The sequence below is a fragment of the Pinus tabuliformis genome, chromosome 7, assembly GCF_031772625.1.
Source record: "Pinus tabuliformis cultivar Carrire ecotype Pingquan chromosome 7, CPIR1, whole genome shotgun sequence".
Classification (NCBI taxonomy): Eukaryota; Viridiplantae; Streptophyta; class Pinopsida; order Pinales; family Pinaceae; genus Pinus; species Pinus tabuliformis.
Genome location: NC_142293.1, coordinates 1,442,333,031 through 1,442,347,406, shown reverse-complemented (window position 1 = coordinate 1,442,347,406; position 14,376 = coordinate 1,442,333,031). Strand labels below are relative to the sequence as shown.

At 39.4% G+C, this 14,376-nt stretch overlaps 1 protein-coding gene across 1 annotated transcript; it reads right to left on the bottom strand.

Moving 5' to 3' along the window:
• Positions 1 to 902: 902 nt before the first annotated feature.
• On the bottom strand, positions 903 to 8,882 carry LOC149253107 (uncharacterized). Its single transcript, XM_089454371.1, has 3 exons — positions 7,013 to 8,882; positions 6,736 to 6,806; positions 903 to 1,097 (listed from the first exon to the last, which is right to left on the bottom strand). Exons 1-3 carry the CDS (start codon positions 8,796 to 8,798, stop codon positions 903 to 905), a joined length of 2,052 nt encoding a protein of 683 aa, XP_089310497.1. The 5' UTR covers positions 8,799 to 8,882.
• Between the last annotated feature and the right edge of the window lie 5,494 nt (positions 8,883 to 14,376).

Genomic DNA, 14,376 nt, shown 5'->3' with positions numbered 1-14,376 from the left:
GTCAGGCTCATCCCGTGAGCTCGTGTTGAGTCTTTGAACCCTCCTTGCTTGACCATTCATTGGACATATTTTTGCATTTTGGTCACAATGTCATGCTTGTAGCCATGTTATGGCTATGCACAAGGTTTGTCTTCATGTGTACAAGTTCTATTTGCTATGTAAACATCTGTCGCACTCACACATGAAGTTGTATGCACTATAGTGTAAGTGTCCTCACGGTTGTTCAACGATCTATCACAAGTTTCGTGCTTGTCGCTCACATAGTCGGTCAGTCACACTGAGTGTATGTTGTCTTGATGGTTCGAGGCATCTTTTCGTCAAGTCATGTTGAGTGTGTGTTCGCAAGGTCATGCATGTATGAAGTCACTCGTTCACACACTTAGTCATTTTTTTGAAGCTATGTCGACCAGACCAACCTCAACATTTGGACCTCCGCTGAGTTGCACTACGCAGTTTCAACCCTCAGTGAACATGTACTACTACTGCCCATAATTGCGCAGAGATTGAGGCTGCTTCCCAAGTAGTCTGCACTAAGAAATCCTGAGTTGAATCGACTAATTATCACCAAAACAACATAGAGTTTTCCTAGCAATCCATCTCAATTTGCACTGCTGACAAGCAACATCAACCAAGCCACCAGCTATTCAACCGAAGATTTTGACTGGGCAGTGACCCCGGGCCTCACTCCTCCAAAAAATTGCGTAGAAGCTGCCAAGCATACCTGCTTCTGCTGACTGAAGAAACCGCAGAGACATGTTGGATAGACACCTACTACTTGTCATTACACTGCCCTAAAACATTGTGTAGTTTTTCCAGCCAGTCACCCTTGTCAAACGACTTACTGCTCCTCCTGAAAACTACTTAGTTTTCATGAGCAGTCTCCCAGCTGCCAAGCATCTTGATCAGCTAAGAAATGGCACAAGGATGTCCAGTAGGCCAACCTCCCAGCTCTGTGCATTTTTTCCATCAGCCTCCTGTAGCCCACTGCTAGCTCCTCGGAGAAATTGCCCAATTTTTGCTAGCAGCCCGCTGCTAGCTCCCCAGATAAATTGTGCAGTTTTCATTGCCACCCTCGCCTTGCTACCTGCACTGTCTCCCTGAAAAAATCACGTAGATATGCCCTTGAGCCTAGCCAAATCTTGCAGACAGTCACTGACAATTTAGATTTCCCATCTCAACCTCGTAGTGACCATTGCACAATTTTCATGGACAGTGCCCAAAGCCCACATCCTAGCTTGAAATGTTCTTTACGCAGTTTTAGAGCCTTGCCCTATCTCCCGGTCACTTGCATCCGAAAACGTAAGACATTGCATCATGGTAGACTAGGAGATTTCTGGATTTGATGTGGTCTCGTCATGAGTAATTGTAGATATAGGTATATGGATGAGACATGGTGCGATGACGAACAAGATGAACAAGGAGCAAATGTAAGGAGACTTCTTCCCGAACGGATGAACAGATGGAGCATGCCAAAGTACAAGCGAAGGAGAGACATGCACGTGCAACATCAAGAAAACACCAGGACCATCGAATACTCTGCACACGTTGTCTTGCGGAGGTGAAGCTATGATACACCAAGAGCACATCCATCACTCAACAGTACTGCGGCTCGATATGGACACCACCAACAACATGAACATACCAACTCTGTTGTGTCAAGTCATGTCATGAGTCATCTTAGCCACATCACTATTGTGGGCCATATTGTTGGAATCAATGTAATGTAACATGGAAGTCCAAGAGACCCACATGTAAATCTGAAGAGTCGTGTAAAGTTGAAGAGTTATGTAAGTCAAACAGACACTAAGGTAAGTTGAACAGTCATAAGGGCCAGTTTTACCCTTGGCTATAAATACCCCTCATTTGTACATGCAAAGAACTTTGCACCTTGGCTCCTCCCACATAGCCTTGAGAGTCTGTAATCTTTTCTTTGAGAAGCGAGAAATGGCTCCAACGCCCCACTATCAGGGTTAGTGATGCAATGGTGTACGAATGTGTCTTGGGACTTTCACTTAATTCAGAAGTCTGTTAACAAGGCAGCACATTTTCACACATGTATTGTATTCGTTGTTAAGACTTATTTGGACACTTGTAATGCATGTTTCTTTAACTTGTATTAAGACAGTTGACACACTCGTGTGGACTATTCCATTGGGTGTGGTATGTGTTATCTGTTCACCTTGTGTTTGTGACTGCTGCATCCATGTGGACTACTCTGCCGGAAGCTACGCATGTCTTGTTGTGTTGTGTGTCTCTAGCAGAGTTGGGACTATTCCCTTTTAACCTGAGACTCACTTCCACCCTCTCCCTCTGCAGTGAAAGAACTCTGACACAAGCGGCACTAAGAACTCACCAGGCACGTGAACCTCGATGTTCGAAAATAATGAAAACCACTCTCACGTGCTAACAAGCAAGAGCTAAATCATATCTTTAAGATAATGGAAACTAGGAAATCGTACCAGATGGAACTCTTACACCAAACGGTGTGAGGTCTAGTTGGGACTCCATACCGGGGAGGTCCCCTGAATGTTGGTGAGTCCAGCACCCTCAACACGATTCTAAATCCTCCAAAAGTATTATTTGATTCTTTGATCATAATGGCTTTAACACTAAGCTTGAGTTAAAGATATAGTCCCTACCATTCTCTTGATCGGTTAACGCACATACCAAGCCAAGATAACTATGTTGTTTCTATTGGGGATTAAGGGTATATTGGTGCACAAGTAATATATATGTCATAGTTTTAGCTTCATCTCTGGTGTTGCTCTGCTGCTAGTAGTCCTAGACAGTGCCCCGAAGGAGTCATGTAGGGACACAAACATCACTCTGCTGTTAGCGAGCCTAGTCAGTCGTCCGACAAAGTTACTTGCATCACCTCTCTGCACAGGAATCCTTTCTCTTCTTTCACCTTTTTTTTTTCATTTTTCATTTTTATTTTTATTTTTCAAAGACCTGTGCATAGGAACTTATTTATTTCATAGGCGGAAGAGGGATCCTGACTTATTTAGAGTAGAAGAGGTTGTCCCTTCAGAGAATCATTTTATATATAACTCTGACAATAGTTGTTAAGTTTTTCCCCCTCACCTTACTCTACTTGACGGAGCTGACAAGGATTAACCAAAAGAACCGATTAGAGTAGGTGGTACTAGTCAAAGTGCAAGCGTTGTGTTTTCACCAAGACTCACTTTGAACATAACGTATTTTCCATCAGGGTATCATCAACTAAAGACAAGAAGCTCTTCCTAAAGAGAGAGGATAACAAATAACCAAGTGTTGGTAGTTGTACAAGTCCTCTTGTAATTTACCTTTCTTGTCTCGAGAGGCACACATGGTTTCATGCGAAACTAAACCTATGGGTGCATCAACAAGCAAACAAAACAAGAAAGAAAAGGACATAAGTGAATGAAAGCAAAGAAAACAAACAAGAAATGCAAACAAAGTAAACAAAGAAATCATGCAAACAAAGCAAAACAAGAAAGCAAACACTACTCCTACTCCTACAGTAAATAGTGCATGGGCCTCTTCACGTAAAGTGATATTTAAATTTTAACCATCGGCGCATTGGTTGACCCATGTTGGTGACGCGTGGTTTACGAGGAAGGTAAGCATGTAAACCAACAAACAAGAAAAATATAATAGTGAAGACCAACATGCTTCGAATTTAAAAATGTCCACATAAAAGAAAATAAGAAAAGTGCAAGATAACATTATGCAGACTTATCATAGTTATGCAACACACTACACATAGATGATAAGCACATACACTCTTCTGACCATGAAAAATGAGAAAAAATAAGAAAAAAAGACAACTTACATTAGGCAAGAGTGCTTGATGTGTATGATTCCTCCAATGCATGAGCGATGGGATCTGTGATTCAGGTGGAGGATGTGAATTATGTGAACTAGATTGATCTTCAATGTAAACGGGAGAGTGATGAGGAGCCTCGGGTGTGTCAAAAAATATATGATTAGGAGTGGAACTAAGCTCAAGACAATAAGGACCTCACATAACCATCATCTTGGGTTGTCATGCCTCGACAATTTGTGGGGTTTCCATTTCATCAATGGATAGATCATCAAAGATGGGTGGCTTAGAAATATCAACAGTGAATGAATCAACTTCGTGATCGAATGAAGGAGTAAAGAGGTCATGACAACCATGATCAGAAAATTTGATGAGTTCATCGACATCCTCATGATCTGATGAATTGTATAGAGGGGTTGATGAGAAGCAAGAATTTTCACCCTTTGTGTTTCTAGAAATGAAAGATGAAATATTGAGTGGATTTGCAAACACAAATGTGTCCTCTCTGCTATACAATGATAGACTGACATTCAAGGTATTCCATGAATGATCGTTAGTAGATGCATTTGGGAATGAATTCTAACACGAAAAATTAACAATGGTAGAATCACAAAAGATATCAGGGAAAAGTGAATGAGGTTCGGATAGAAGTAGGTCATCCTTCATCGCGAGCTCTTCTTTAGATTCCCACACACTCATCATAAATGATAGCACAGGTTGGATGCTCAACACCAACTCTATTGACAACTTGATCCTCATGAAAAAAAAGTGTGGAGTCCGGAGTGGGAGAACACAACACAATACAATCCAGAGGATCAATAGAAAGTGGGGATGAAGGTTGAGGAAACAAGTCCATGTGACAACCAACAGTCTTGCAAGCCAAATCTGTATAGAAATCAAGAGCAAGTGGGGCAAGAGGATGTGACAGTTCAATAGATGGGTGCGCACCTTCTCCCACATCACACTACGGGGCTAAAGTTGTTTGATTAGATGAGGAAGGACAATCACTTGTGACAAAAACCTTGTCCACCTTGGATTTAGAAACTCTAACACCGAGGTATGCTAGGATGGGTTTGAATGATTCTAACACTTGTGTATTTTCAGTTATGTGAAGAAGATAGTGAAATCTTTCATGAAGATTACAAAAATGATCCCAAAATTGCAAGAAGGATTCATCACGAGTTTTCCGTAATTCCAGAAATTTTTTGTTAAGTGCTTTAGGGTCAAAATTATGGAAAACATTGTCTATCTCTTCAACGAACTTGTTGAGAGAGTGAATAGATTTATCGGGTAATGTGATACACCATTGCAATGGGTGCCCTCGAAGCATGAATGTGAACATTGAACATGCCACATAATCCTCAGTGTATTCCAAGGTATCATAGAGATCTTCGAAAGAAGCTCTATGCCTAGGCGAAGTTGTTCCTCCTTCACCTTCATATGTGTATTGTGACAATTCATCCCAGAACTCACTCGAGACTTCAAACACATTTACATAAGACATACATCTCGAAGGTTGAATTGTAACATAAGTCATGATATATGTGTATGGATTCAAAACATATTTTGAGGACTCAGCTTGTCATCTGGCCCTCCTTCTAGCGCCAAAAATGTTGACTATGCTGGACCCACCAACATGTCAGGGGATCTCCATGATAAGAATTCCCAATTAGACCTTAGATCTTTTGGACTAAAATTCCCAGGAGTGGGTAGTACAATAGCGCCTTGAATTTGATAGCGCGTAGAGGTAAGCAAGATATATTTGTTGGAAGCAATGGTGTGACCTTGCAACAAGTCAAGGGAGATGCATGGGGAGGTTCTAACACACAGATGGGTAAAGAAGCGTGTCCCTTAGAAGCATGTAATAGTACACATCATTAGAGGCAATGTTTGTTTGTTTTGGTTAGAAAAGGGTTTTCTCTTGGTTTTATGTGACTTTCAATTTATCATTTGTAGCATGTTGAGAAATGGGAAAGAATAACATGTCGAATAATTTCAACAAAGGAAGTTGACAAGTTTGAGAAATTGTTAGATGTATTTAATAAGAAAATTGACTCCTAAGAGATACCTTGCTCATCAAATTCAGTGCCTAGTGCTACAACCTACATTTTGATGATGTGAGATATAATTTAAGCTTTTTTTTCATGCACATAAAGTGTGAATAAAATTGAATGATAAAATGAATTCAATGTTTTAAAAAGACACTAGATAGTAATGGGGTAAATATGGGGTAACATATCTTTAATGGTCTAAAGTGATGGATTCATTGTTTATTAACACATTTATTTGGCAATAGTATGTCTTCGTGATGATGACAGGGTTTCACTCAACAACCAGAATGTATCATTGATAACTTTTTCGTAATTTGCACAAAGATTTTATTTTTCACAGGGTGGGAAACCCTATTATAACCAGCGGCGAGGACAACCATCTCTAGCTACTATCTGCTAATGAGTGGAACTCATCACCCTTATTCAAGGAAAACCACGCCCCCTGAAATAACCCGCTAATAATACCTCCCGTAAGGAGATAGGGTTTCACTCTTAACATAATCTCCACAAAGATTTAATATCTATATAACTAAAATGCTTATGATTTAGAGACTTGAATTCATTCATGGCGAAAATTTATGAATTAATAGAATATTGGATTCAACCTCCATTCGAGTTAAAGATTTTAGTGGGACGGTGAATCTGTACTGCTACTGCTGCGATAAAACTACTTTGGATGTCTTCACTAACGCTTTTTCGATTAGGCAATCTTAACCGCTTCGATTAGGCATCGGACAGTAGCACATCATGAAACAACAAGACTTGAAAGAGGAGCAATCAATTCCCTGAATCCGTTGCTTTGGATTGTTGGTAGGAGAGGTAGCTAGTTATACTTATTATTATGTTGGTCCAGTTGAAAAACCTGTTGACCTCGCTTACCCGGGCACTGTGCAGTAGATTATCGCTATTATCCACCAACAGCGAAACAGGGGAGCCGAGGTACAGGGGAGCTGAAAACAGGGGTTTAGTGTTCAAAAATTACTTCATCAGCATTTTCCAATCTTAATGAAAAAAATATTAATTTTACAGGAAGCTCAATGTAAACATAACAACGGAATTCATTCGATAAAAGGTAAGGGGATGAAAACGATGCACAATCATAACCAAATTAAATATAACATTGCATTATGATAATTCACAAAATTATTTAGTTCACAGGTGCAAATTCTCATAGCTTGAGTTAAGTATCGCGACGGAGAGTATGTCCACTTGGCCCTGGCTCCAGCCAAAATAGCGTTGAGGAAAAATGCAGAAGAGTACACTAAAATTCCACTCTCAAATGTATAGCGACCCTTCCTGCTACAGGAATACGGGAGAAATTTATTGTGTAAACGTTGTTGTCTGCTATCAATAATTTCAAAATATTCATCAAGAAGGCAACTGCCAATCCCCCACTTCACCCAAACCAGGCCTTGTAGAGCAGCATATACCCATCTTCCAAACCCCTTGATACCTAATGTTGCTGCTACAGCGATGCCTGACACAATATACACGATCTCCAAAATTATGACTGCCCAAAGCAAATGCCTCATTTTATCACTATTTCTCCCACGCCCACTAATTCTCTTTGAAAGGAAAAACAGATCTAAACCGTCCATGACCAAAGCAGTATCAATGGCTGCCACTATCACAGCAATTCTATTTTTCGATAGTGGCATGGAGTGTATATCATACCACTGGTGCAAGCCCCCTTCAAATGCAACAAGCACAGCCCAAGTAATGGAGCAAATCAAGTTGACACTGCCCACTATAACGGATACAGTCCTTAGGCTTAAAAGAGATGATGTAAAGGTCAGGACCTGGCAAACATGGGTGTAATCAGCATTAGATTTTACCAGAGCTTTGACTAAAAACATATTGGCAGAAAATGTGTTTCTTCTACTGTCAAGAAGATAATCTCTTACTGCCCGTCTTGCTACCAGAGCGCTGGAGAATCCATCCACTCTTAGACAGACAGTTAAAGCAAAATTGATTACTGCTTCTGCAAACCTTGGAAATATTGCGGTGATAACTTTGTATCTTTCTATTGCTGAGCATCCTCCTTTTTTATCCATGAAATTTTGCAAGGCATCCGAAGCCGTGAGTATCTTTTGATTAGCAAATCTGACTTCTGGATCTTCATATCTTGCAGATCTTAAAGACCTGATCAGTAGCTTCGTCCACTCATCTTCCCCTGATGGATGAACTGGAATGCAGATGCAATCAGGTAGCTGGGGACTTGTGCTGAAGAAATCCAGATAAATATCAAGTGTTTCACAAACTGCGGCAGGGGATTCCACCATGGACTCTCCCTCTGTCAATCTCTGGCCTTCCACATGCAACATGCCCTGGTTGCAGCCATGGCATCCATTTTTCAGGCAATCCAGAGATGGGAGTAGGCACAATAAATTAGAAAGTTGCTTTAGAGTCCCGGGCATCCGATGAGCCAGAATGATTGTGATATCCTCTACTGTCCAGAATACAATGCAATTGCATCTCATTTTGGAGCCACCGCTTGAAGTTGTCCCTCCGCGTTCACTGCACTCACAGGTCTCTACAGTGACTGCTGCAGATTCTAAACGAGTGTATTGCAGTATGATGGAATGCAAAGCATGGGCACTAGAGAGATACTTCATGAAATGCATCATGGAAGAATTGGGCGTGTGGTTTGCCAGCATCACAACAGAAGCATTTTGATATTCCCATCTACATGTGCTCAGTCCAAACCCATTTATGTCCTCCATCTTGGGACCTGTGGCAACAATATCTCTGGCACTAATGTCTAAATCAAGCCTTCTTCCCAAAAAACATGTAATGAAAATAGACAGATTGGCTATGCAGGTTATTACTAAATCAGGAAAGTTACCAGAACTTGTTACCCTTTCACTGATCTCTGCCTGCGCTGAAGCAATATGAGATAGCAATCCAAGCCATACCAGCAACTGTGTAATAAACAATTGCATTATGTATAGCCTTTCCTACCAATCTTTAAACACGCCCATTTCAAAGCAGAGGACTTTTACCCGAACTGGTGTGTGAACAAAATTTAGAAGTCTTCCTTCTCTGCTCAATCGATACTGTGTCTACAAAATTTTAGAGCGAAGTTGTGGCCAGCATCCAAAATAAACGATGAGTATCTGTATTCAACAATTTTAATTATACATCTGTTGCTTTCTTATAGGTCATAAGCTTGAAGGCCGAGCACCGAATGATAAGATCCACGTGTTTTTTTCACACTAAGTAATCACAACACTCTCTAAATCCATACGAATTAATCTTAATTAAATAAATTATTATTAAATAATAAATTATAATTTCTTAAATAATAATAATAATTATTTAATAAATTATTATTAAATCTATTATCTACGGAGTGAACGAAGAATTTCTAATACTTGTATCTTGCTTTATTGGGAGTCTTTTCCTGCATAATTTAACTGCCTTGGTGCTTTTGATTAAATACAAGTTCCATACCCTAGTACCTTAGGTGCTTTTGATTATTGGGAGTCTCTCTCGCATGGGTTTGGTGCTCTTAATTAAATACAAGTTCCATATCCTAGTACATGTCAAAATCTAATGAAAACATTGCAGTCCCCCCAATTTTGAAATCTTGAAAAAATGATAAGTCTATTGGATTTTGAGTGAGATATAAAATTTTACTTTCTCCATATGAAGTCCAATGAGGTCGAAATCACTCTCAAACATCTTGAGTCATTTCATGGTAATGTTAAAATTTTAATTAAAAAGATGAAAATGAAAGATAAAAGAGAATGTCACTTTACTTTAAGAATTTAACATTACCATGAACTGCATATCAACATTGGGGCCATAGGCTTGAACATTACATTGCCCCACTCAAAATATTTGGTTTCCAATCTTCAATAATTCCCTCTATCACTCCTGAATAGGTTGTAGAAATTAGTTGTAGATTTGAGTTTTAAAACATAAAACTCAAATCTACTTTACTCATCTGCAAAAAGCATTTCACGGGTGTATTCGTGGGTTGGAAAGGAAGCCATTACATGATGCAGATGTTCATCTTACAGCTAATTGGATGGTAGGGATTGCTATTTGGTATTGCTGTAGCACAGCTAGAATTAAGTGAATCTGTAACTAGTTCGGCTAGTTTTCCTGCCCTGGGAATCACTTGCTTAGGTAATATGGCAGTTTTTTTCACAAGTTTGTATAGAGGAAGGTTGGATCTAGAGGTTGGTGCTCCGGATATTCTGGCCACCGTGACAGGTCCCAAACTGGACAATATTAATGGCTATGGACTGACCACATGTTGGGCAGATCTAAAGGCTGCTTCTGTTATAATGCTATCCACAAGCGTACCCAATTCTTCAGTTAGACAGTTCATGAGGTATATCTCAAATGCCCATGACGTGGAAACCATCCTACTGCAATGTGTTCCTCTAAGATATACAACAGTCATTGTACAGACCTGTGAATGCAATGAGGTGACATGCGGATGCATTGTATTCTTCAGTGGAAGAGATCACAATCATGCTTGCTGTTCAGATGCTTGGAATACTAAAACAATTGTCTGATTCCTTGTGTATACTCCCATCTCTCAATTGCCTATGAGGAGGCTGCCATGGCTGCAACCAGGGCCTATTGCATGTGGAGACTGATGGATTTGGGAGGATAGATTGATAGTGGGTGACTCAGAGGACTCAACTATAGTTTGTGAAACACTTCATACTTTTTCTGAATTCATCGAAGAAGAGCTTATTTGCATCTGCATTCCAGTGCATGCAGCAGACAGAAGTGATGACTGGACAAATTTGCTGATCAGATCTCTCATGTTTAAAGAGGAGTCCAGAGGAGTGAGAGTACAGGCTTTGGGTTCACAAGAAACGTCACAGGTAATAGTGAAATACAGCACTGCCTCCTTGATAGTGCTAAGGCTTATAGAAGTATTGGTCAACTTTCTACTAACTGGCTGGTTCAGATTGGATGGCTTCTGAAACAGAAAATGTTTGATACCCAGAATTTATATATAAATATTTTATTAAGAGATGAAAATTACAGATGATGATGTTTACAGTGGGTTGCCTGGCTTATATACCGCCATGGACACCCTTTAGGAAAGGGCATGATCTTATGATCGTGCCCTTTCGTCTAACTAAACCTAAATTAAATAATAAACCTAAAATTAACTAATTTTTTTACATAACATTGCCTTCCTCTCGAAAGAATGCTTTGTCCTCAAAGCATACGTAACGACGGATGTTGTTGACAAAATGCTTCATTCTCCCAAGAAGCTTCTTCTTCGGGCAAGTCCTTCCACTTGATCAGATATTCCTTGATAGTACGATAACGAAGCTTTCTTTCTCTAGTAGACAAAATACCTTCTGGTTCTAAAATGACTCTTCCCTCATCATCTAGGGATGGAAGTGTTGTTTGCGCTGTTTGATTGTTACCTAGTGCCCTTTTAAGGCAAGATACGTGGAAGACGTTGTGAACACGACTTGTCTCTGGAAGGCTTAAACCATACGCAACTTGGCTAATCTTTTTGTTGATCTGATAAGGTCCATAAAACTTTGGTGCCAATTTGTTTTTTCCTTTCTGTTTTAAGGATAATTGTTTGTATGGTTGGAGCTTAACAAATACCCATTCTCCAACTTCAAACTCTCTTTCGGTTCTGTTACGGTCTGCTTGTTGCTTCATACGATTCCTTGCATTATTTAGATTTTCTTTTAATATTTGGACGATTTTCTGGGTTTCTTCAAGTTGATCTTTAACGGCAGGTAGATTTGTTTGGACAATAGCTAGATCTTTCCATTTCGGGGGTTCATACCCATATAGGGCTTGAAATGGCGTCATTTTTGCTGATGTATGATATGTGGAGTTATACCACCATTCAGCAAGGTGTAACCATTGAGCCCATTTATTTTGTTTTTCTGTAGCGTAGCAACGTAGGTAGGCCTCCAAACATTTATTGACAACTTCTGTTTGGCCATCTGTTTGCGGGTGATAAGCGGAACTCATATTTAAGTAAGTTCCTATATGGTTGAACAATTCCTTCCAGAAATTACCTTTGAACTTGGCATCTCTATCACTTACAATGACCTTCGGAAAACCGTGCAACTTATATATATTTTTGCAAAATATTTCAGCGATTTCTTTTGCTGAGTATGACTTCTTTATTGCCATAAAGTGAGCATATTTGGTGAGTCTGTCGACTACTACGAAAATCTTGTCCTTGCCTTCAGATACTGGTAATCCTTCGATAAAGTCCATTGAGATTTCTTCCCACTTCTGATTTGGAATGTTTAAGGGGTGAAGTAATCCTGGTGTCGTAATATTTTCGCTTTTATTCCTTTGACATGTGTCACACTCTGCTACATACTTCTGAATATCACGATTCATTCCCTTCCAAAAGAAGGATTGACGTGCATTGTAGTAAGTCTTAAAGAATCCTACGTGTCCAGCTGACGGTGAGTCATGTAATTCCTTGAGTATCTTAAACTTAAACTTGGAATTTGTACTTAGATATATTCTTCCCTTATACCATAGGATATCATTCTTCCACTCAAATTTTGAGTTATTGGGAAGGTTATTGATTATTGCTGTTACTTCTGGATCCTTGGCATACTCACTTCGAATTTCGTTAAGCCACTCAGGAACAACAACCGACATTGCAAGTAGTGTTGGTTCTTCATCTTTCCTGGATAAGGCATCGGCTACTACATTGTCTTTACCTCTTTTATGTAGTATTTCCAAGTCAAAAGCGGCAATTTTTTCAATCCATTTTTGTTGTTCTTCGGAAAGCGTTTTTTGTTGAAGGAGATGTTGGAGACTGTTATGGTCTGTTCGAATAGAAAACTTACTTCCCAAAAGATATTGCCTCCACTTAGCTAGTGCGTGCATGATAGCGAGCATTTCTTTGTTGTATGTGGATTTGAGGCGCTCTCTTTTATTGAGCTTCCTACTTTCAAAAGCTATGGGATGTCCTTGTTGCATTAGTACTGCACCTATACCGAATCCAGAAGCATCACACTCAATGATAAATGGTTTAGAAAAATCTGGTGTTGCTAATACGGGGGTATTAGACATAATTTCTTTTAATTTTTCAAAACACCTTCCTGCTTCCTCATCCCATAGAAACGAATTCTTCTTTAAAAGATTTGTTAGAGGTGCAGTTATATGTGCATAGTTTTTAATAAACCTTCGGTAATATCCTGTCAAACCTAAGAACCCTCTTAACTTGGATATATTAACAGGTTTGGTCCATTCTTTTATAGCTTTGATTTTGTTAGGGTCCACCTTTACACCTTCATGGGATATAATGTGTCCAAGGTATTCTACTTCTTCCTTTCCGAAGGTGCATTTGGATTTTTTTGCGTAAAATTGGTGTTCTTTAAGTAGTGTAAGAACTTTATCCAAATGTTGCAAGTGCTCCTTCCATGTTTTACTGTAAATTAGAATATCGTCAAAGAATACTAATACAAACTTTCTGAGATGTGGGCGAAATAATTCATTCATAGTTGCTTGAAACGTTGCTGGTGCATTGGTTAATCCAAATGGCATTACTTTAAATTCATAATGACCTTCGTGTGTTCGGAATGCGGTTTTTGGTATGTCTTCTAATCTTATTCTAATTTGATAGTAACTTGATCTTAGGTCCAATTTTGAGAAATACCTTGCGCCATGTAGCTCATCCAACATTTCGTCGATAAAGGGAATTGGAAACTTATTTTTAATTGTTATTTTGTTTAATCCCCTATAGTCAATACATAGCCTGAATGACCCATCTTTCTTCCTTACCAACACCACTGGAGCAGCGTAAGGACTTTTACTTTTCGAGATGATTCCACACCTTAAGAGGTCTTGGATTAATCTCTCGATTTCTGTTTTTTGGTGATGTGGATATCGGTATGGCTTGATGTTAACCGAGTCTGATCCTGCCTTCACTTCTATTGTATGCTCAATTTCCCTATTAGGCGGCATCTTTAGAGGTAGATCTTGAAATACTTCTTCATGTTTCCTAATTAGTTCTTGTATCTCTGGTGACTCTTCACTGGTCATATTTGCAAATAACATTTCTAACTGATGACATTGTACTACATAAGCAGGTGCTCCTCTTCGAATCATCTTCATCATCTGAGATGATGATACAATTTGATTTTCTGGTGCTTGGAACCCATGTAATTTGTACTTTTGACCTCCCCATTTGAATTTTATAAATTGTACTTGGTGGTTAGCGGCATAAGTACCTAAGGTTCGTAACCACTGGACACCTAAGACTACATCTACTCCTCCTAATGGTACTGTGAAAAACGAAGACTCTAAACTGAAGTCTTGAATTTGCAATTTAACCTTATGACATTTCCCCACTTTTTCAATCCTCTTACCGTCTGCTACCATTACCTTCATGCTTGGTAAGGGAAATGAAAAAATATTGAGTCTCTTGGCCATGGTTGCATCCAAAAAATTGTGTGTGCTACCAGAGTCAATGAGAACCACCACGTTGTTCTTCTTAATGTGTCCCTTTAACTTTAGAGTCTGAGGTTGTGATATACCTGTTATGGCTGA

Coding starts and splice junctions, on each gene's coding strand:
- LOC149253107 (XM_089454371.1), bottom strand. CDS start 8,798: ATGCAATTGTTTATTACACAGTTGCTGGTATGGCTTGGATTGCTATCT. Junction 6,807..7,012: donor AGCTATGAGAATTTGCACCT/GTGAACTAAATA, acceptor CCCTGTTTTCAG/CTCCCCTGTACCTCGGCTCC. Junction 1,098..6,735: donor ATCTACTGCACAGTGCCCGG/GTAAGCGAGGTC, acceptor TGATTTTTTCAG/GGAGACAGTGCAGGTAGCAA.